The sequence below is a fragment of the Mesocricetus auratus genome, unplaced genomic scaffold, assembly GCF_017639785.1.
Source record: "Mesocricetus auratus isolate SY011 unplaced genomic scaffold, BCM_Maur_2.0 Super-Scaffold_100707, whole genome shotgun sequence".
NCBI lineage: Eukaryota > Metazoa > Chordata > Mammalia > Rodentia > Cricetidae > Mesocricetus > Mesocricetus auratus.
Window position 1 is genome coordinate 8,947,536 of NW_024429269.1, and position 23,467 is coordinate 8,971,002.

General features: G+C 43.2%; 1 protein-coding gene across 6 annotated transcripts in view; it reads right to left on the bottom strand.

Annotated features, from left to right (window-relative positions):
* The window catches only part of Cab39l (calcium binding protein 39 like), a 106,174-nt gene that overhangs the window by 8,798 nt on the left and 73,909 nt on the right, over positions 1-23,467 (bottom strand). For all 6 annotated transcript variants that reach the window (XM_040740543.1, XM_040740538.1, XM_040740541.1 and 3 more), the window contains 3 exons: positions 21,751-21,919; positions 14,297-14,356; positions 12,147-12,212 (listed from right to left, as the gene is read on the bottom strand). In XM_040740543.1, coding sequence (XP_040596477.1) covers positions 12,147-12,212; positions 14,297-14,356; positions 21,751-21,919 — 295 coding nt within the window. The remainder of the gene's footprint in view (positions 1-12,146; positions 12,213-14,296; positions 14,357-21,750; positions 21,920-23,467) is intronic.

Here is a 23,467-nt window from a genome sequence, read left to right on the forward strand (position 1 = left end):
GTAACCCCAGCTACTCAGGAGGTTGAGGCAGGAAGATCACTACTTGAACCCATGAGCTGCAGACCAGTGAGCTCAGTGGGGCCCCATCTCATACAAACAAACAGACAGGCAGACAGACAAAGAAATGCAGCCAGCAGGCAGTCCTGAAAATGGTATTGTTGTTACTTTGTTAAGCTTTCATATGGTTTTGCTAAGGTTAGTTCTGGAAGCAGTTTTTCAGCCACTCACTGCTAGGCATACTAAGAGACAGCCTATGTCCATCACTCTGCTTCCCAGTCATGTATGGCTCTAAGAACATTCAGGCGGAACACAAGTAACAACACTGAATGAATGAACACACTTTCTGTTTGCTGGAAGGCTTTCATGTTAAGAAAGTCTTATCCTTACATATTTTTTAAATCAGACTTGTTTTATTTTATGGGTGTTTTGTCTGGTTGTATGTGCATACACATACAGTGCATGGGATTGGTGCCTAGAGAAGCCAGAGGACAGAGTAGGGTGCCTCTGCTGGGATTAAACAGTGTGCCAACATCACCTGTCTCGATACATACTTTTAACCACTGACTCTTTTTTTTTTTGGTTTTTTCGAGACAGAGTTTCTCTGTGGCTTTGGAGGCTGTCCTGGAACTAGCTCTTGTAGACCAGGCTGGCCTCGAACTCACAGAGATCCGCCTGCCTCTGCCTCCCAAGTGCTGGGATTAAAGGCGTGCGCCACCAACGCCCGGCAACCACTGACTCTTATTATACAACTTGATCTACAGTCAGAGAAACAAACACCCTGAATCTATATCAGTATGCAGGAAGGGTTTTTTTCTTTAATTACATTGTGGTGTGTGTGTATGTGTGTGTGTGTGTGTGTGTGTGTGTGTGTGTGTGTGTGTGTGTGTGTGTGTGTGTTTTGTGTGCCACAGCAAACGTGTAGGACAGAGAACTAGTTGTCAGTCAGTTTTCTTCTTCCACAGTGTGAGTCCCTGGAATTAAACTTGGGTCGCCAGGCTTTGTGGCAGGCTTCTATACCTGCTGAGTCATCTTACGGCTCAAAAGCTGTATAAAAAAGTAGACAGGGTTAGTGATACAAATGACAAGTAGAGTGCTTACCTGGCATTTGTGAGACCCTAGAGTCAATCTCTAACATGACATTTAAAAAAAAGGTACAAGCAAGACATTTTATGGCGACAAATCAATGGTTCTCCAAAGGCTATATTGCTCTGAAGCAAAATTAAACTACTCAAAGTGAGAATGTGCAGCCTCTATGGCAGTGGGCAAATGCATCACCATCTCCACACCCCAGCAGTAGGAGCTCCCACCACCAGAAGTTAAGAAGTGCACAGTTTACATGCAAAATGCTCCTTTTTAAAAATTAATTACAGTTTTTCAATTGTTTTACAACCCAACCACAGCTTCCCCCATCTCTCCCATTCCCTCCTCCTGCGCCCCTCCCCAACTTACAAATGGCCAGGCCTCCCATGGGTGCCAACAAAGCATGGCATAGCAAGTTGAGGTAGGACTAAGATCCTTTCTTTGTACTGAGGCTGGGCAAGGCAACCCAGCTTTAGGGACAGGTTGCCAAGAGCCAGTCAAGCGTTAGGGTCAGGCCCCATTCCCACTGCCAGGAGTCCCAGAGCAGACCAAGCCACACTACCATTGCACATGGGCATAGGGCCTAGGCTGTCCTATGCAGGCTCCCTAGCTGTGGGTCCATAGTTTGTGAGCGCCCATGAGCAGGTCAATTGCTTCTGTGAATTCCCTGTGATGACTTTGACTCCCCTTGCTTGTACAATTCTTCTTCCCTCTCCTCAAAAGGATTCCCTGGGCCCAGCCCAGCGCATCTGGGTGAAGGCTCTCTGATGACAACTGGGGTGGCCACCAATCTGATTACAGGAGATGGTCAATCCAGGCTACCTATCCACTATTGCTAGGAGTCTTAGCTGGGTCATCCTTATAGGTTTATGGGAGTTTCCCTTGTACTAGGTTTCTACCTGAGCCTGAAATGCCCCCATCAAGTTATCTCTTTCATTACTCTCCCTTCTACCCACCCCTCAATTGCTCACTCCCCGAATCTACCCAGGACATCTCTTCTATTTCCCCTGCCCAGGGAAATCCATGTGTCAGAAAACTGGGAATTAATCTTCCTCAAGACCCAGCTATACCACTCTTGGGCATATACGCAAAGGAAGCTCAATCATACCACAAGGACACTTGCTCAACTATGTTCATAGCAGCTTTGTTTGTAATAGCCAGAACCTGGAAACGACCTAGATGCTGCTCAACCAAAGAGTGGATAGAGAAAGTGTGGTACAGTTGAGTATTATTCAGACGTTAAAAACAATGACACCAGGAAATTTGAAGGCAAATGGATAGAACTAGAAACAAATCATCCTGAGTGAGGTAGCCCAGACCCAGAAAGACAAACATGGTAAGTGGATATTAGCTGTAAAGTAAGGCATAACCATGTTGAAATCCACATCCTAGAATAAAGTACTCTTCTTACTTTCTGAATTGTTCCTGAGATTTCCCCCCTCTGCCCAACCCAAGAGCAGCACACTGCACAGCTGGTTACAGAAATCCTGAGGGGAAAGACAGAGCACAGCCATAGCAGCTAGGTCTTTCAGAATAGAATTCTTAGGTGTGTATGTGCAGGTGTGCAGAAGGGGTGTCTGCGCTTACATTACTTATTCTGTCTATTCAACAGTAAGAACTATACATGATAAGAATCAGCTTTGGCTGTCCTGCTACTTCTCATACTGGTGAGGAACTTGGTGATTAAATCAATGATCCTGTAACCTCCCCTTGCAGTAAAGTTCCTAGGGCTCTCTCTGGGCTCTCGGGAAGCTGAAGCTGCCTTTGTTCCTGGCTTCTCACTCCTGCAACCTATCTGTGGCCACTGCCCCCTCCTCTGTACTACATTTGGGGAAGTCCGCAAGTTGCACACCTGGTTTCCTTCCTGCAAAACTTCACATCTCCACCGGCGGGTGCAGTTTTAACCCTGATGCCTCCAGAATTTCTAGTCAACGCTGACCTGCAATTCTATCTGTTATACAGACCCACTTGGATGCTGCTGGCTGGTTAACTTCCCATCTTTAAAAGCAGTAGCTGTCCTTTTCTTTGTTGGTAATAGGCCTGTCAGCTCCTGAGGTCTTCCTCAGCTCCCTCTCTCTTATTCTTTTCCATAGCAAATTAATATTCAATTTTCTGGTTTCCAGTGACCCTTGAACATCCAGTTCCTCACCCTTACTATCAGCTTCCTTATTCAAACGCTCTCTCCCGTCTATATGAATAATTCCAAAATCACGATGATTTCCCTCAGTTTTTATTAGTCCCACTCACTCTGCAATTAAAATAATTTTCCTGAAAGTCAGCTGTATTTACTATTAATTCTACTTATAAAGTGAATAAAAAATGCCTCCTTAGGATGGCATCTTCCTTCATTTCCTCATTCCCATGCCGTGCAGTCTGCTGTATTCTCTCCTTTTGAATTCTGAGAAATGCCATCAGTCATTATTGTTACCTCTCCTCCCTTCTGCTGGGTTTCCCAGAGCTGCCTCTGGGCTCCTATTTGCTTCTCTTGTCTGTGCCCTTCCAAGTTAACCATGTGGTGGGTATTGCTGAGGCTATCCTAGCAAATGGAACCCCTCTTCACAAAGTGCAGAAGTGTAAAACTATGGGGGACCTGTAAAAGTGACTCTGGAGGCCTACCGTCTACCCTAGGAACACAGCTGAGCATTGAGGTGGCTGCCCCCAGCACCGTCCCCTGCACCGCCTGGTTCACCTGAAATTCACCTGGTAACCCAGGGAGCTGTTTGTCTCAGCAAATTGTCTTTATCTGGGTATTCAAACTTCTTTTATCTCTCCAAGAAGCCTGGAGGAGTTCTCATTCCAAGCACCCCTGAGAAGGGCACAAGAGTGTTGCCTTCCTGAACTAATTTAGCTCAAAGGGCTCTTCAGTCTTCAAAATAAAGCCCCCTGACAGTCAAGCCAGCAAGGGCTTTTCAGCTCTAAAAACATCTACCTTTATACTGACACACACAATAAAATAATGTAGCACACACATAATACAAGTAACAAGGGGGATCTCTAACTGTGTGGCTTTATTTCTTCGTCCTCTAGTCCTCAATCCCATTCTGTGGGTCCACGTGTCTTTTTTTTTTTTTTTCCTTTTTTTAATAATGATAGCTCTGCAGAGTAACTTGGAATCTGGTACAGCGATTCCTCTGGCTTCCTTCTTTTTTTACTCAGGGTTGTTCTGGCTATCTGGAACCTGGCTTCTATACAGAGTGTATTTTTCTCTTCTAGACATAAATGAAGAAAATATGGTACATACACACAGTGGGTTTTTTTGAGACAGTGTTTCATGTAGCCCCGGTTGACTTAGAACTCACTATGTAGCTAGGATGACCTTGAAATTCTGATCTATCTCCCTAGTGTTAGGATGACAGGCATGTGTCATCACCTAGATTATGTTGTTCTGGTGACTCAATCTAGAGTTTTCTGCATACTAGGCAAGGACTCTACCAGTTAGGCTATAAATCTCCCCCCACTCCCTATAATGGAGTTTCATTTAGTCATAAAGTTCAAGGCCAACCTAAGCTTGATGAAGAAACCCTGTCTTGACCAACAAAGGGCTGTGAGTACAGCTAAGTGGAGAAGAGCTTATGCAGCATGCTCAGGGCTCTGTGATCTCCAGAATCCTATTCTATTCCCCCCCCTCTGTCTGTCTGTCTGTCTGTCTGTCTGTCTGTCTGTCTCTCTCTCTCACTCTCTCTCTCACTCTCTCTCTCTCACACACACACACACAATAATTAATACTTAATCAATCATGTGGCTAGTGTATTTAAGAATTAAGAGGCTTTCCTCCAAAATGTGTTGTTTTAATGAAACTGACCAGAGGGCATCCCCCCCCAAATTCCACCAAGCTTCATTTGAATTATAATCTTTTTTGCTTGTAATGAAATGTTGAGCCTCTGAAGAAGGTAAGAAATAAGTTCCTAAGCTCCAGCACATGAGGGAAAGGAATCTCTCTCTTAATTACTTTTTATTGGCACCAGCAGTCTAAGCATCCTAGGAAAGTCTAGGAAACTTTGGAACATGATTGACAAAAGGCAGCAGGTAGCAAGTACTCTGGAACCAGAAACTGGCTCAGCACTTCAGCCAGTTTATACTGATGAAGCTGTTTGTCTAACTTCTCATTTCCAACAATGCAGGACACCATAGACAAAACCTTACAGGGCCCATATTTGTAAATGTGGTTATTGGGACAGTAGCTACTGTGACCACACATCTAATTCCTCAAGGGAAAACCAAGCTTGCATCATCAGAGTTCCCCTGAGTAACACTTTTCTCTCAGAGAGGGGAGCCAGCAATGCTGAGCGAGCTTGATGTTGACATCTGAATCAGCTCAGTCATTTTTCCTTTAGTTCCCTTGCATCAGGTGATGGATGCAGCCCCATTTCAGCAGCATCTCTACCTTATAACCCAGGACTAAAGCCAACGTGCCCTGAAGTACCTTTTCATGGCTCTGCATTTTGACACACGCTTTAGTCTGCTCCTCCCCGCCCCATCTAAGCAATGCTCTACTTTACCATGTCTGCCAAATTTGAGATTCCTGATCTAGAAAGGACTTTGGACAAGAAAAGCAGGTCTCAGTAGATTAAGAACAGCAGACAATACTCTGGGATACACAGGAGCATTTGCAAATAAGTAGGAAGGGGAGAGTTACAGGTGTTTCTGAACTAGGTACAAAAGTCTGCTCCAGGCCTAAGGGGACAACCTCTGAGCAGAGGAAGGGCACTGATACCCTCTCCTGCTGTCCATCATTCAAGGGCTGGATGGGTGGCTCTACTCTCAGTGCAGATGTGCGCCGTTGGAGTCAGTTTCATCAGCCTCCCAACCCCAGGGCTACCCAAAGAACATGGATCCCTTCCAGAGACCTAACTCGGCAGAAGGCGAATTCTAGGGTTAATGACAGCAATATTTACTTCAAGAACTTAGTTTGAGTCATTGAACAAATGTCTATGGTTCATACCTCTGGGCAGGGATGTGGTTTGGCGGTGCTTAGTGACTGAAGCCCTTGGGTTCCATCCCCAGTACTATAAAAATAAACAAATAAATAAAAAAGCCAGTAGTTCTAACCACAAGTAAGGTTCTGTTCTAACCATATTAAAATATGGACAGGAAAAGGGGACTAGATAGGGCAATGCCAGCTCGAGAAGAGACAATGGAGATGTGGTTAGGGAAACAATCTGTCAGTCAGAAAGAGGGCAAGACAGGCCCAAAGGGAGCGCTTTCTCACTGGGCCTGAGGTCTCAGAGACGGAAAAAGTTTGGCCCAAGTTCTTGCCACTGCTGAAGAGGTTCAAGGATAAATTTTAAAGAGCAAGGATAAAGGGTAAAGACCCTCATCTTTGCTCCTTCAGTTTGGCTCAATCACTTAAGTGTCATACAAACTCTACTTTGGAAAGGGGAACCTGGGAAATATCCAAGCCAGTGGTTTGCAACCTTCCTAATGCTGCAACCCTTTAATACAGTTCCTCATGTTGTGGTGACCCCAACCATAAAATTATTTTCCCTGATACTTCATAACTGTAAATCTGCTACGGTTATGAATCACAGTGTAAATATCTGATATGTGAGCCCCATGAAAGGTCCATTCAACTCCCAATGGGGCTGTAATCCACAGGCTGAGAATCACTGCTCTCATTTCTCACATGCTGGTCTTAGGGCTCTCTCATCTTTACTATTCCAATGGCTACCTCCCCTCCAGAGCTTCTCTCTTGTAAGCTCCTCTGGCTGTCCTTCTGCCCCTTATATAGGTCTAAAGCTGTGACAGTGGGGTACATTTGAATCTTCTTGTTAATTAAATTTTCTCTGTGACAACTCTGTGTGTGTGATACGTTCTTGTTATCTTTGTCCCCTACTCTCCTCTCCCTCCTGTTGAGCCCCATTTATCCCCACAAACCTTTTTCTACATTCAGGTCACATTGTTCAACCAGGTGTGATGATAGGTTTGGAGCTATCCAGTGGAGCCTGATGGGGACAACAGTGGACATACAACTAAAAGCAAAGTCTCCTGGTCTCAGAATTCTCAGTAGTGGCGGTTAAGCAGGGAGCTACAGCACATCTCTGGACACAGTCCAGCAGTTCTGAGCTCATTGCTCTACCTAAGGTCACCTCCCTGGCCTCAATATGAGGAGCTCTGGCACAGCCCGATGTTTCTCTAAGTGGGTTACCTTGCACTGGTTTCTATGCAAGGTGAAACTCAATAACAACTGCTAACTGACCTGCCAATTAAGTCAGAAGCTGGGACAGTGACAGCATAAACATAGGGGAACACAGTATGGCTAATGCAAAACACAGTAAAAGAAGTGTAAAATAGTGGGCAAGACAGACTTATTAATTTACTGTCTTAAAGTTGCATCACATACTGAGAACATATGCACTGTCCTGTGTGTGAGTCACCATCCTGATAGCACATGTGAGCTGCTCAGTAGCTGGAAGGTATACAAATTCATAGCGGACACAGCTACCTCATAAAAAGTGGGACCTGCCATATCTATCACCATGTACAAAACTCAAGTCCAAATGGGCCAAAGACCTCAACATAAATCCAGCTACACTGAACCTCTTAGAAGAGAAAGTAGGACGTATCCTTGAATGAATTGGTACAGGAGACCACTTCCTGAACATAACACCAGTAGCACAGACCCTGAAATCAACAATTAATACATGGGACCTCCTGAAACTGAGAAGCTTCTGTAAGGCAAAGGACACAGTCAACAAGATAAAACAGCAGCCCACAGAATGGGAAAAGATATTCACCAACCTCACATTAGACAGAGGGCTGATTTCCAAAATATACAAAGAACTCAAGGAGCTAGTCACCAAAACACCAAATAATCCAATTAAAAAGTGAGGTACAGAACTAAATAGAGAATTCTCAATAGAGGAATCTAAAATGGCTGAAAGACACATAAGTGCTCAACATCCTTAGCTATCAGGGAAACACAAATCAAAACAACTCTGAGATACCATCTTACTCCTGTCAGAATGGCTAAAATCAAAAACACCAATGACAATTTATGTTGGAGAGGATGTGGAGAAAGGGGAACACTCCTCCACTGCTGGTGGGAGTACAAACTCATATAGCCACTTTGGAAATCAGTATGGCGGATTCTCAAGAAAATAGCAATCAGTCTACCACAAGATCCAGCAATTCCACTCTTAGGCATACACCCAAAAGATGCACACCCACATAACAAGGACTTCTGTCCAACTATGTTCATAGCAGCATTATTTGTAATAACCAGAACCTGGAAGCAACCTGGATGCCCCTCAACTGAAGAATGGTTAAAGAAAATGTGGTACATTTACACAGTGGAGTACTACTCTGCAGAAAAAAAAAACAAAACAAAAATGGAATCTTGAAACTTGCAGGCAAATAGTTGGAATTAGAAGAAACCATCCTGAGTGAGGTAACCCAGTCACAAAAAGACAAGTATTTATTCACTCATATATGGATTTTAGACATAGAGCAAAGGAGTACCAGCCTACAATCCACATCTCCATAGAAGCTAGGAAACAAAGAGGACCCTGAGAAACATACATGGTCCCGCAGAGAAGGGGAAAGGGACAAGATCTCCTGAGCTAATTGAGAGCATGAGGGGAAGGGAGAGGGAGTTAGGAAAAAGAGAAGAGGAGAAGAGGAAGGGAGAGGAGGACATGAGGGAGCAGGAAGATTGAGGAAGGAAGGGGAAGAATAGAGGAAAGCAGGAAAAGAGATACCATAATAGGGGGAACCATTATAGGTTTACAGAGAAATCTGGCACTAGGGAACTGTCCAGAGATCTACAAGGATGACCCCAACTAACAATCTAAGCAATAGTGGAGAGGCTACCTTAAATGCCCTTCCCTGATAATGAGATTGACCTTATATACCATCCTAGAGCTTTCATCCAGCAGCAATGGAAGCAGAAGCAGACACCCACAGCTAAACAGTGAGCTGAACTCCTAGAATCCAGTTTCAGAGAGGGAGGAGTGATGAGCAAAGGGGTCAAGACCATGGTGGGGAAACCCACAGAAACAGCTGATCTGAACAAGGGGGAGCTCAGGGACCCCAGGCTGATAGCTGGGAAAGCAGCTTAGGACTGTTCCAGACCCCCTGAATGTGGATGTCAGTTTGGAGGTCTGGGCAACCTATGGGGCCCCTGGTAGTGGATCAGTATTCATTCCTAGTACACAAATGGACTTTGGGAGCCCACTCCACATAGAGGGGTACTCTCTCAGCCTAGACACATGGGGGAGGGCCTTGGCCCTGCTCCAAATGATATGACAGACTTTGAAGATCCCCTATGGAAGGCCTCACCCTCCCTGGGGAACAGACAGGGGGTGGGATAGGGGCCAGTGGGGGGCAGGGGAGGAGGGGAGGGAGAGGGAACAGGGATTGGCATGTAAAACAAGATTGTTTCTAATTTAAAGAAAAAAAAGTAACATATCTGTAAAAAAAAAGGGGGGGTTCTGAAGGATGGAGGTGCAGCACTAGCCCACAGCACTGTCCCACCTGCCCTTGGCCTGGCTGTCTCTGAACAACTTTGGGGGTGGGGGTGGGGATGGTGCAGGTACTTAGGACTCCTGAGCACTTCCACAGGCATTTCATAGGTACATGGCTTCAGACAGCAAATACTAGTGGTCTTACATATACATACCCTATTTTCACATTTTCACTCTTAGGCCTCTGCTCAAAAGTCAACTGCTGGATTGTCCTTGCTGCTATTCAGCTGCTACAGCACACATGGAGCCCCCAGTCAAGGCTTGCTTTCTGTTGTTAAAAGGTCCCCTCACAGCCGGGCGTTGGTGGCGCACGCCTTTAATCCCAGCACTCGGGAGGCAGAGGCAGGCGGATCTCTGTGAGTTCGAGGCCAGCCTGGTCTACAAAGTGAGTTCCAGGACAGCCTCCAAAGCTACAGAGAAACCCCGTCTCGAAAAACCAAAAAAAAAAAAAAAAAAAAGGTCCCCTCACAAAAGTGTGATTCTATTTGTTAGCTATAACTTTCCTAGTGGGAACACTGCAGGGTACTGGAATGTGCCCTTCCACCGCTGATCTTTCCTTGTAGCGCATAGAGCACCTGCAAGCCATACAGAGATCACCTGCTCTCCAAGGCAGAGCCCAGGGTCTCAGTGCTAGCTTGTTGCCACTGCATGTCTACAGAGCAGCAGGTAAAGATTTGCTGAGTGAACATTCTGTTACCTCTCTCCTGCTGCTTTCCCCAAAACTTCAGCCAGCAGTTGTGGGTAATTAGGAACCACCCCACTTTGTCTGTGTGTGTGGGTGTATTATGGTACCATGGTACCTGTGTTGAATTCAGCAGACAACCCTGGGTTTTCGTCCTAGCCTTCCACTTTGACACAGCAACTCTCTTACTATTAGCTGCTGTTAACTGAAGTCCCATAACATTTCAGTTCTCTAACCATCATATCATACTAAACAGTTGTTTTCCCAGTCAAAAATTTTAAAGAGTTTATCATTTACTGAACTTAGAACCTTCTGGGAAACGTAAAATGCTCATTTTTGTATCTTATTTTGGCACTGTATTTTAAGTTCTTGCTGTCCCATAAGCTTCTGTGATTTTCCTAGCCCTGTCTTCTATCTCCCTGCAAGGGCATGCTAGGATTGCAGACACACATGCCATTGCATTCTGCTTTTATATTAAAAGCTTTTATTTAAGTTTTATATGCATGGGTCTTTTGTCTGCAGATATGTCCATGTACCACTTGTGCTTCTGGTGCCGTTGGAGGACAGGAGAGGGCAACAGATCCTCTGAGGAGTTACGGATGGTGTGAGCTGCTATGTGATGTGGTGTTTGGACTTGAACCCAGATCCTCCTCTGAGTCATCTTCCGAGCCTATGCTTCCTGCTTTTACATGGGTTCTGGATAGTACTTTACCCTTAGAGTCAGCTCCTCAGCCCTACATGCTTTCTTCCCCAGCAACTGTGCCTCCTTAACAGCTTTTCAGATTCTTTTCCAGTGAAGTCATGGCAGGTTTTACTTTAGACAGTTTTTTTCCACACACTTTTAACTTGTGTGTTACTAGCTTCAAAGGCCTTGTGCACTCCAGTCAAGTGTCCCAGAGCTGAGTTATACCCTAGTCTAGCTGATATTTAAGATACTACTCTTAGGAAATAACCATTTCTTCTGTTTCTTTGTTATGAAGATGATTTGGGCATGTCAAGTTCAATGACATGCTGGCTCACCAGAGTGCTTGGAGAATGGGACCTGACAATGAAATGTGGTTGACTAATACATTTTAGAAAAAAATGTTACAACTTTGGGAGAGAAATGCTTCTCCTAACATAGAATTCCAATGGCATTTCTATTCTATAAATCTGTATCATAACTAACAGTTGTTCCCATTCAAAAGCATTAGGTTTATTATCTCCAAACTTAAAGCATTGAGGGAAATTTAAACATTTGTGTTTTGTGTGTTGGACTTTGGAACTGCCACTTGTCATCTGAGTGTCCTGAACAGAGAGGCAGGAGAGGCACTGGATTGGTTCATTTCTGTTGTAAGGTATACCGCTGTGATTTCTAGGGACTTCACTGGGTCTTCGTGACAGTCAACCCCATCCCAGTCACTCTGACAAGCTTCTTTTTATCTCTAAGAATATTCCTGGGGGATGGAGAGATGGCTCAGTGGTTAAGAGCACTGGCTGCTCTTCCAGAGGTCCTGAGTTCAATTCCTAGAAATCACATGGTGGCTCACAGTCATCTGTAATGAGATCTGGTGCCCTTTACTGGCCTGCGGGTATACATGCAGGCAGAATACTGTATATATAATAAATAAATAAATCTTTAAAAAATAAAAATAAAAAGAATATTTCCAGGAGAGAACCATGTGGTTTTTGCTTAAGTCAGCTAAGGCTTGGCTATCTTCCTTAGTGAAATATCTACATCTGACTTTAGCATACACTTATTATCCATATTGCTGCTTCCAAAAAGCATTATTTTACTGCAAAATCCAATCAGAGGATAAAACACAGCCCTCAAGTTACTTCTCAAACCAAAGGACCCTGAGTTTTCTGTATTTACTTGTGCAGAGTAGACACCTTGTTAGCCAGATGTCAGCTTACAAGGACTTAAGGAAATCTACCATTACCTTTAAAGATTGTCTCTTTGTCACGTAATTCTCCGACTGCAGCAGTTTCTCATAGTCTTCAAAAATCTAAGAAAAAGAAAGGAAGTCTGTAAGCATGGACTGTGTCCTCTGCAGCACAAGTGTGCTCACTCCTCCAGAAGGTTCCCCAGACCCAGCCTCATCACCGCTGCTCATAGGGCGGGCTCGGCACCTCACTACAGTTCCGACACAGAAAGAACCAGGACAGGGAGATGAAGGCATATGGGATACATGCTGCTCATTAGTTCTACAAACCAGAAATTGAGTTGAAAGATGGAATCATTGTGAATCCTCTCAATCTATTAAAAGCTTCAAGATATCTCATTTTTAAGAAATTTGGTTCTGTAGTTTGGTGGTTGTGGGTCTACACTTTGGGAAAAGAGTAAATTATGCTTAGGGCTTAGGACTGTCAAATCCATAATGTCAACATGTGAGGCTTGGGATGATCATTGCTAGGCAGTGACCATGTCACCCCTACTGGCCTGTGTGAACTTTAATCATTCTCATAAGAAACCATGACCCTGTGACATGGGGTCTTCCTGGATCTCAGTGTAGTCACTGGTCATGTGGGCTAGGCCCTTTGGGAGCACAGAGCATAGTAGCCTGTTACTCGCTTCCCACAATTTGTGGGTACATCATTCAGAGAACTTTGCAGCCAGAAGCAAAAACAAAACAAAACAAAACAAAAAACTCAGGTACAGAGAAGAACAGGACAGCCTCAGGGGGCTGAGTAACAGGCTTATGAGCCCACCCATCCAAACTTTTGACTCAGAATTGAGAAGCACAAGTATGCAGCTCAGATTAAAGTCACATTATTCTCTTTCATAAGCCACTTTGTACTACTCTTGACCGCAGGGAAAATGTTAGAGCTCAGATATGGAGGCTCTTCCTAAAAGCTCATGTATTGAATACCTGGTCCCAGCTTCTGGTGCTATTGAGAAGGGATGAACAATAAGAGGGTTAGTTTCATCAATAGACTAATCCCTTGAAAAAGTCACAGTGAAATGGATTTTAGGAGAGGAGAGATAGGCCACTAAGGGTCATTACCTCTCTCTCTCTTTAATGTGTGTGTATGTAGTGCACATGTATGCATGTTTACATGTTGATGGTTGTCTTTGATTGCTCTACAGTATATATTGAGACAAGACATTTTATTGAACCATGAGTTCAGCAGTTCAGCTAGTGGCTGGTCTGCTTGTTCCAAGGATCAGCTGTTTCTGTTTCCTATGCACTGGGATTGCTGGGGTTCTGTTAAGCCCACCTGACTTTTAAAGTGGGTTCTGGGGACCCTAAACTCCAGTCCTCATGTTATACCTGCTTAGCCATCTCCTCCAACCCCAGGAACATGCTTTTGATGGGTGCAGTTTGTCTCTGGACTCTTCTACTGATTCCTGGCTGCTATAGGGTAAGTATCTTTTTCCTTTGCCACATGTTTCCCACCATGATGCTCTGACCCACAACAGGGCCAGTAACAGAGCCAAGTGACCACTGAACTGAAACCATATTCCAAAATAAATCTTTCTTTCTTATTTTAAGTTATTGCTCTTAGACATTTTGTCACAGGAACAAAAAGATGACCAACACATGACATTTTATAGATGGATGTATTCATCAGGTAAATTCTGTTAATTGTGAATATAAAATATAAATACAGTGGACTCTGAGTCCTCTGGTTCTTTTCCATTGTCCCTTTCAGCCTTTCCTTGTAGCCTGTCTCCATTCCTTTGTGACACCCACCAACTGCAGAAATATTTTCTACCACAGCCACCACATGTGGTTAGGACTCAGATTGGGCAAGGGCACCAAACAATGCAACACTCACGGAAAAAAAAAAAAAGGCAAGAACAGATATCTATGCCAAACAGACTTCCTTCCAAGTGCCAGGCAGTGGGCAATCTGAACCCATGCCTCTAGCTTGGGCATCTAGAACTACAAGTTTCTGGCTTTAAAGAACACAGCCCTTAGTTCTCAGGTCCTGGAACTACGATCCTCTGAGACTGTCAGCCCAGGCCCCAAGTCTTCTGCATTTCCCACCCATAAGCAGTTTCCATATAAACAGAACAGGAGGTCCCCAGCTAGCCCATGAGTAACAAGAGGGAGAATGAAAGAGTCTTAAAAACGATTCTACTTACAGTATCATAATTTTGCTCTAAGAAGTCCGCGACCAACACTTTATGTCTGGTTAACAAATCCTAAAAAGAACAAGCAGGGAAGAGAAATTATTATAGCTAGTGACCTTTATCATTAAAGTGGAGAATAACCTTTGCTTCTATAGGTTAGCAAAACCATTCACTTCAAACACACAGAAGCTGGAAAAGAACATATTCATTTACACCACAAAATTATTTCCATACCTACTTTAAGATGTGAAGCCCAAGTTTGTTTCATATTAAAACAAGGGCAAAACACTGAATGTCAAATCTAGTGTTTAAAATAGTAGAAATAAAATTTAAGTGGTAAACACGACATCTACAAGGTAACTTTACAGAATATTTCTACATTGTGTTAATAATAAACATCCAAGTAAAGTCTGATGACCTTTATCGAAGGCCAGTAACTAATCATCAACTCCATACTACCTAGGCTGACCTCCAACTCCTGAGCTCAGTAATCTTTTTGCCTCAGCCTAAGTATCGGCATCACAGACACATGCTATGGTGCCTGAGTGCAACTAATTTTCAAACAAGAATTCTGAATGGCACAATACCTGACCTCAAAAACTAATACAAAAGATTTTCAAACATTCCAATCTTTCATTGTTTTCTTAACCGCCGTGTGTGTGTGTGTGTGTGTGTGTGTGTGTGTGTGTGTGTGTGTGTGTTATATACAAGAGGGTGTTCAAGTGTACTTGTATGGGTGGGGGTCAGAGAAGCATGTTGGGTCCTGCCCTGTCTCTACTTCATTCCTTTGAGACAAGGTCTCTCACTGAACCTGGTGGCCAACAAATTCCAGTAATCCTCTTGTCTTTGCTCTCTACAGCACTGGGGTTAACAAGTTGATGTGTGGGCACACTCACTTTTATATGTTCTTAAAACATCGATCATTTCCCTAGCCCCCTAACCACTTCAATTATTTATTTGTTTTTAAGCTTTATTATTGTTGTTTTGTGTGTACCCATGGTTTGGGGAGAGGTATATATGCCATAGCACTCATGTGGAGATCAGATTCACCCTTAAGTGGGTTGTGAGGATCAAACTCAGTTCAGGCCTGTGCAGGACCTGCTATACCTGCCGAGCCATCTTTGATCTCCCACCCCAAAGGGAGGTAGCTGGACTCCAGAAGCACAGGAATGACGTGTAACATAGCATCTCAGGACTGTCTGCTTGCTATCAGGTGAATGGTCCACGAGATACACACTGTAAGTTTCTGAGTTACATAAAATGTCATCTCAGAGTTGAAGAGATTAATCTTATCTTACTACAGATACAAACTTGCAGAAGATTACAAAAAAACCATGAAGGAACTTCTGGTTGTCTTCAACTCACACCTAAGTCATGTCCCTATTTCACTTCAATGTTTGAAAAAAGAAAATAAGCCTCATTTAATCCCTTTTATATACTTAGAGGCTAAGTACCCAACTCAAGTATTGTGAAAATTTTAATTAAAAACAAGATTTTTTAACCTTTCTAGAATAAAGCCTAATACTTTAATACAGTTAATTAAAATCTCCCCTACTCCCCACCCACACAGTAGGTGAGGGCAGGGGAGAGGGCATGTGAGTGGAGTTGCTTGTGGAAGCCAGGAGAGGATATGAGATACCCTGAAGTTAGAGTTTCAGGCTGCTGTGAGCTGTAGGACAATGTACTTGCAGCTAAACTCAGATCCTCTGGAAGACATCCTCTGAGACAGCTCCCTAGCCCCCTATTTCTATTTAAATAACAAAATGTGAATGATTTAAAGCATTTTGCATACTTTTTAAAATTCACTTGTTTTTTGTTTGTTTGTTTTGCTTTTGTTTTTGCTGCAAACGCATTTACTGTAACCTGATATTATGAAGTACTGTCCAATGTCTAATGGTTAGTTATGCTTTGGATCATTTTCTCATGGTGCTAAGGGTCACCCACAGACAGACCTTAGGTTAAATGACCTAAGGTCCAGTGCAGTGCTGTTGCCTGAGTTATACTGCTTAGGCTCAGGCTGGTTTTGAACTCCTAGACTGCAGTGACCCTTGCAGCTGGGACTACAGGTTACACATGCAAGAGCTCAGCTGGAAGGAGTGAGGACCTTTAGGGGAACAGCACTGTCACTCTCTTTGCTTCCTGGTCTACACTCAAGTGTACAGCACTGATCCACCACCCGCTTCCTGCCATGAGGTTTTGTCTCACCACAGGCCCAAAGTGCCAGGCAGCTGACCTTGTTCTGCAACTGTAAAAATGAAATTTAGGTTGTGTAGTACCTTGTCATACAAAGCTGTGGGACGGTAACACATAGTGCAGTCAGGTAATTTAGCATATGCATTTGTGGTGATAACAAAAATATACTCTTAGTGATTTTCAAAATATAACACACTACTCTTAACAAGCATCAACAAGTTCTATACTAAACCAACATTTATTTGTACGCCTAACTGAAACCTTGTATCCTCTGACCAACTCTTACCCCAGGATCATTCTGTTTTCTGCTTCTATGAGTTCAAAAATATCTTTCGATTCTGCATATAAATGATACCATGATTTGTCTTCCTGTTGTGTCTTATTTATTTAATTCCTTGAGGTGCATCAATGTTGACAAAAATGGCAGGATTTCTTTTTTTCTACAGCTAAACAGTACTCCATTGTAGGTGAACAGCACATTTTCTTCTCTTTTGTGTTTGTATGCTTGTGGTGTGTGTGAGCACAATGCACTAAAGGACATCAGAGGACAATTTTGGCGAGTGTTTTGTTTTCTAAACCTTTGTTTTGCGCAGTGTTTTCTCATTTCTCATAGAGTGGCACCCTCCAGGCTTCTGGGTGATTTCCTCCCTCTGCCTCCCGTCTCACTACAGAGAGGCTTCCATCACGAATGCACGCTATCACATGCTTTTCACGTGGCTTCTTTCTGGAGATGGAGCTCAGGATGTCAGGCTTGCAGTGGGCCATCTCACCAGGCACTAACCACCTCATTTATTTACTCATTCCCTTGTCTGTCAGTGGACTCCTTTCCCTTGCTATTGTGAACAATCCTGCAATAATCACCCTTCAACATACTTGTTTCATTTTCTTTCTGTCTGTTGTTCCCTCACATACATCTATACTTGAGTGTGTATATGATATACACATCAACATACCCTCAGATTCGTATATACAGAAATCATGTGCTAAAACTGAGGATCATATTACATGTACATGCCTATGTACACATAGGTGTTAACTTATTATAGATCATAATATGGAGTGGTGGGGAGCTGTATAAACACTAGAGTGGATCCTACCCAAGATGGAAACAGTGGAAGCACACAAAGTAAAAACACGTGAAATTTTAAGGAATTTTAAATAAAAAAAAATACTTAGTGAATTCTTTCATCCTACTTCCTAACTATTTGGTTTGACCGGGGAAAGCGCTTCACAGTATCAACATTAAGCTTTAAATAATATCTGCTGTTGACATTTCTAATGAATCTGCTTTAGAGAAAGTGGTGTGAAATGACAAAGACACATGACAGCATGGGCCGGGTAGAAGAGTCAGTGGGGAGGTGCCACCTACTATGGTTTCTCCTGATGCTGGAGACTGCAACTTCCCAGGTTCAAGGACACAGGACTAAGAGGTGGCAGAGAGGACCAGAACTAAACACCCGAGTCAATTAGATTCCTGGAGAGGAAGAGTAGATGGCTACAAGGGAACCTTTTAGAGGAGAAAGACTATACTGTAGACAGTGCCATAGGAATACAGCTGGCAATGAAGACACAGGTTATTAAACTGGACAACAGTCATCCTAGAGCAAAATAACTCACTGACATGGCGAAGTCAAGCTTGTGCCTACCTAGAGCCTTCACCCCTATTTTTGACTAGTGTTCATTGCACTGGAAGGTACTTGGCATGCTACCAAACGAGAAAGGTACACACCAACCCAGCTGCAAACCTTTCAGTCTACAGTGTTGTCCTGCCTGCAAGATACGCTGGTGCGATATGACCATAAAGTTTGTGAGAGTAACCAACCAATATCTGATTTGAGTTAAGTCCCACCCCATGAGATGCAAACCATACCCAACACTGCTTGGTTGGTCAAGAACCTTAGATTGGATAGGTCAAGGGTCTAGGAGAAAACCATATACTACTGTTCTTCTGAGGGAATGCAGCAATAAAATGACTCCTAATGACATTCTGGTATACTCAGTCCAGGCCTTGCTCAGCCGTTATCAGTGAAGCTTCATCCTCTAGCAGAGGGGAGCAAATACACTGACCCAGAGCCACAGAATATGCTTTCCCCTTTCAGAGGCCCAGTTGCTCGTTTTAGCAGATGGCCTTTGAAGTCTCCACTCTTGGGGCAGTTTGTTCCCAGGCCTTTCTTCTCCTTCGTCCTCACTGGTCTTGCTAGTTTTCCTTTTTTTCTTCACACTGCATTTCTTCCTCTGATTTTCATGGTCTCCTTAATCCTGTCCTGTCTGGACACAGCTCAAGATGGCTACAGAAGTCTTAGTTGTTATAAACATTTTGCCTGCCAGGGAACCCAAAGGAGTTCCCAAAGTCAGAAGGGTAAATCAAACTGTTAAGATAGATGGCCATGCCTTTCATGCTGGCTACCGGTGCCTGGACTGTTTGCTAACTAATGCTTGACTGCTTGACATGCTAATGGTTTTTTGAGAAAGGTCAAGTACATTTCAGTTGCTCACAGCTCACCTTTGCCCAGCTTCCTTTTGCCTGGGGTACAAGAATTCTCTCTGCCTGCTGCCCAAGACTTGCTTCTGTACATGAGTTCCCAATAAGCTGTACTTTGTATAGTTCTGAATCTGTCTGCTTTTTTTTTTGTCATTTCTCAATGATTATCATACACTAGGTCCGACTTTTTCTGAAATAGACCCCTGCCCCACATCTTCAGTCTTGACAGACTTCCTGCTCAGGCAGACTGGTTGAGACAAGTCAAATACCCTAATGGGCTGTGCTGGCCCTGCCTTCAAGCCCCATGTTGTTTACTGCAGGCCAGCCTATATATATAGCTCCCTTCTTTCACAGCTCCAGGAGAGTCAGCATGGCTACTGTTTGTGACCACCTAATACTTCCATCATCTTTAATTTGTCTTTGCCTGACGGTTCTTGTCAGTACAGTTTCCATCATTTCATTATATTCCCAGGAATGTCTTCATTGTCCTTACAGACTGGATCCCAGGGAGCTGCTCAGACTTGCCTTCCCCTTGGCCAAATTTGATTTTGCTCACCACTCTCCCATTATCACCGCCCATCCCCAGCTTCCACTACCCCAGCCTCAATCCTTTCCCGCAGCAACTTGCCTTTTCTTCAGTCCCGCCTTCCGTCTTTTCCACCCCAGTCTGCAGCCATTTCTGCACTCTTTCCATTTTCTGGTACTTCCCCCTATTTAGGCTTCATGAATTAACATATTGTTTTTTGTTTTTTTCTTCAAGCATTGGAAGAATAGGCTAAGCCAGTTCTTAAGATGTAGATAACAGTTTCCAGAACTGAAAACCACTGTTCTCCCCTTTCTCCAGCTCTAAAGAATTATTATTTAAAAGACTGTTTATCAGTCTGTTATTCTAGTTCATCGTGATATACAGACTATGGAACTGGGCAATTTACTGTTTGAATGGCCACTTTAATTTAGTTGTGAGATGAGTTTCTTACAATAGCAGTTCTTTTAAAAATAAGATTAGAGTATATGTTAATATTAGAATACAAGCAATGTCAATATTGCTGAAGTGTATATTTAAGATAGTATACAGACATTAAAAGTAACAAAAGTTTTCTAAAAGATGTTAAGTATTTATACCTAGAAAAAATAACAGAAGAACATTTAGAATTATGTGAATGGTTAAATTGCTGAAATGTTTTTGAAGAAATGATTCAATCTATACTTGTAAATGAGTTTTATCCACTTCCCAAAGCTTTTCCACAATTTTTGGAATTTCTTTTCAGAAATGATCTTCAAAACAAATCTGATAGACAGTGAAGAAAATCAGACTCTATGTTAGTTATCTTAAAATTTATTTTTTTCATTGCAATTTCTGTTATTAGCCAAGACAGAAACAGCTGTAGCTTAGCAAATCGTTTGCCTTGTACTCCAACTTGGGTGTCAAATTTAAAAAATATATGCTTACTTATTTATTTTATGTGTTGGTGTATGCACCCAAGCATACTTGTAACTTCTTTTTTTTTTTTTTTTGGTTTTTCGAGACAGGGTTTCTCTGTGGCTTTGGAGGCTGTCCTGGAACTCGCTTGGTAGTCCAGGCTGGCCTCGAACTCACAGAGATCCGCCTGCCTCTGCCTCCCGAGTGCTGGGATTAAAGGCGTGCGCCACCAACGCCCGGCCCAAGCATACTTGTGTAGAGGTCAGAAGATAACATATGGAAGTTGGTTCTTTCCTTTTACTATGTGGGTTTCAGGCTTGTCAGGCTTGGTGGCAAGTACTCATGGCTGCTGAACTAGTCTGTCTGCCCATTTCCAAAACGTTTAGCTGCCTTGAAGACAAAGGTTTTCCATTATTGAAAAATTGAGTATGCAACTGCCATTGATGTCAATTTTAAATGAATTAAATAATGGCAGGATCATAACTATAAATGGATGACTTTCTAAAACAAAATCCTTGAAGGTGAATGACTCATTGGATACATAAGTTCTAGTAGCTTCATTTGCAAATTAGCTATACTATTTTCTGACATGATCTCTGAACTCCTGATGCTAACACACATAGAACAGAAAGTGGAATCATTGTTGGGGATTGGAGGGAGGAGAAAAGGGGAGGTTATGTGGGACAGAGTTTTAATACTGCAAGATAAAAAGCTTCTGGAGAAGGACACTTGAAGACGTAGCCACACTAAGTATGCATAAATAATGGTTAAGAATGAATGCACATTGTATCATGACTAAAACATTTTTAAATTAAAAAACTAAGTTAGGTGAAATACAAACACAAAACGACAAAGGAGACAACAGATGATAAAAGCATAGATAACTACATGGTCAAAATATAAAGAACAAAAACACATAGATGACTGATCATGAAAAATACTAGTATGCTTATTAATATTCTGTTTACCCAGGGAAGTATAAAAGCTACACTTACATAGTGACTTGATGTCTTCACACTCCATGGTGCTGCTGTCCATCTCCTTCCCTTACCCAGTTCTGCCCTGGAGGCAGTCTCTGTTGCTGGTTTCCATACACCCTTCCAGAGTCACCCTGTACATGTGCCTGAAGTGGGGGCTTCTCACCTTAACACACTGTTAATGTGCAGCAGTGCTAACACATGGTAATATATTCCTCTGCTTCACTGGACATGTCAGAAGCCATTCCACTGAGCTTGTGTTAAGTACTTTGAGTATGTTTCTGCAATGTGAAAGGCTGGTTTTACCTCACCCCTGGCTGGCTACATTGAGGTCTAAGGAGTAGAAGTGCCTCTGGAACTAAATAACCTGTCTGACTTTGGGGAGAACTTTTACCTTAAAAGTAGCAAAGGCATCTGAAGCGATATCAAATGTCGACAGCTCCACATACTTGAAGAAGTCTCTGAACTGATCAGAAAAGAGGATGATTTTGGCAAGTGGTTCATGTCGAATACATTCTCTTAGCATAATCCCACAGCGTAAGGCGATCTGTGGGGCTTCATATCTAAAGCACAAACAAGAGAGAAAGCAGAACAGTTATCCCACTCACGAAATCTATCAATGGAATCAGAAGAGTCAGTTCAGTTCTGCTGATAACAGAAACACAGATGCCATTTTCACAGTTCATTCAAACACCATTCATTCAACCCACTGCTATGTGCTGGGCACCATTCCAGATCTTGAGGACACAGGAGCAAACAGGGAGGTCATTGTCACTGCAGCTAGCATTTTAGTGAGGGTGTGTTTGCTGGGGGAAGATGCAGAATAGAAACAACATAAAGGTCATTTCCTATACTCTGAAGCGCTGTGAAAACTGAAGGCGGTAAAATGAGCAGTCTAGAGTTGACTACTTATATGTGTGCCTGTGAGAGTACGAGGGAGTATTTTAATTTATACTGAAGGAGAGGGAAGAAGCTTCAAGAAGAAGCTTGGTGAGTCAGAGGAGAGGAAATGCAGCCAGCATGGTGGGAAAGCATGGAGGAAGCAGCGAGTAGGGGGTCCCAAGAGGGCAGGGCAGGACCAAATCATATGTACATTTGAAAGCTAAGGTAAACAGTTTGGTTTTAAGTGTGACAGAGAGTTTAAAGCAAGAAATGAACGCTGTGGGAACACCAGACCTTGAGCAGAGACCCACTTCCCCTTCTGCCTGGGAGTAGGCAGCTGTAAAACAATGTATACTAAAAACAATACAATGCCTGAGGGCATTAAGTTCCTGGAAAAGGCCTGCCCACAGAAACCACCCTGAGCTCGACCTTGTCCAAAGACTAACCGCCTCTTCTGCCACGCCCAGATCAGTTTCTGGGGGTCAGAGCAGAACCAGCCAGGAGAGAGGAGAGAGCAGAAGCTTCTCTGGTGGGAGCCTTTCTTAGGAAGTTTTCTTGAACCTTTTTGGGGCCTGCTTAAAGTTTTCTTTACATCGTTGAATGAGTCTCTGTGTTGTCAATCCCCGACACCCTCCGCACGTTCTCGGACACAGGCCGCAGACGCGACAAACGCATCCTAATTTATGTTTTAAATAGAAGGCTCTGGGGGTGGGGTGTAGTCCAGTGATAGAGCAATTGTCTAGCATGCTAGAGGCCCTGGGTTTGAATCCCAGTACCACCAAAAAATTTAAAAAAAAACAAAAAAGACCCTTGTTACTTGGGAATAAGGAGTAGACTGGGCAGCTAGAGTGGAAGCTGGGGAGCAGGTGAAGGTAAGAACAGATGCCTAGCAACAATAATGACAGCTTGGTACAGTGGCAGAGGCAGGACACTAGATCTTAGTAGGTACATGCTGATGCTGTCTAAAAGAAGAGCCAACAAGGTTTAGAGATACTGGAGGTGGGGATGATGAGGAATAAATCCAAGCTCAAGATTCATGAATGATTCCTGTGCTTTTGTCTTAATTGGGTGGATGGTGGTACCATGCATAAACTGATAGAGAAAGGAGTTAGTGAAGAGGTTAAGAAATTGCCACTGACCATCAACATTAGTTTGGAGATGTTAGTTCTGAAGCAGTGGTGACTCCTTGACAGCAGAGTACTCATCTTGAGTTAAAGAAAAGGACAGGA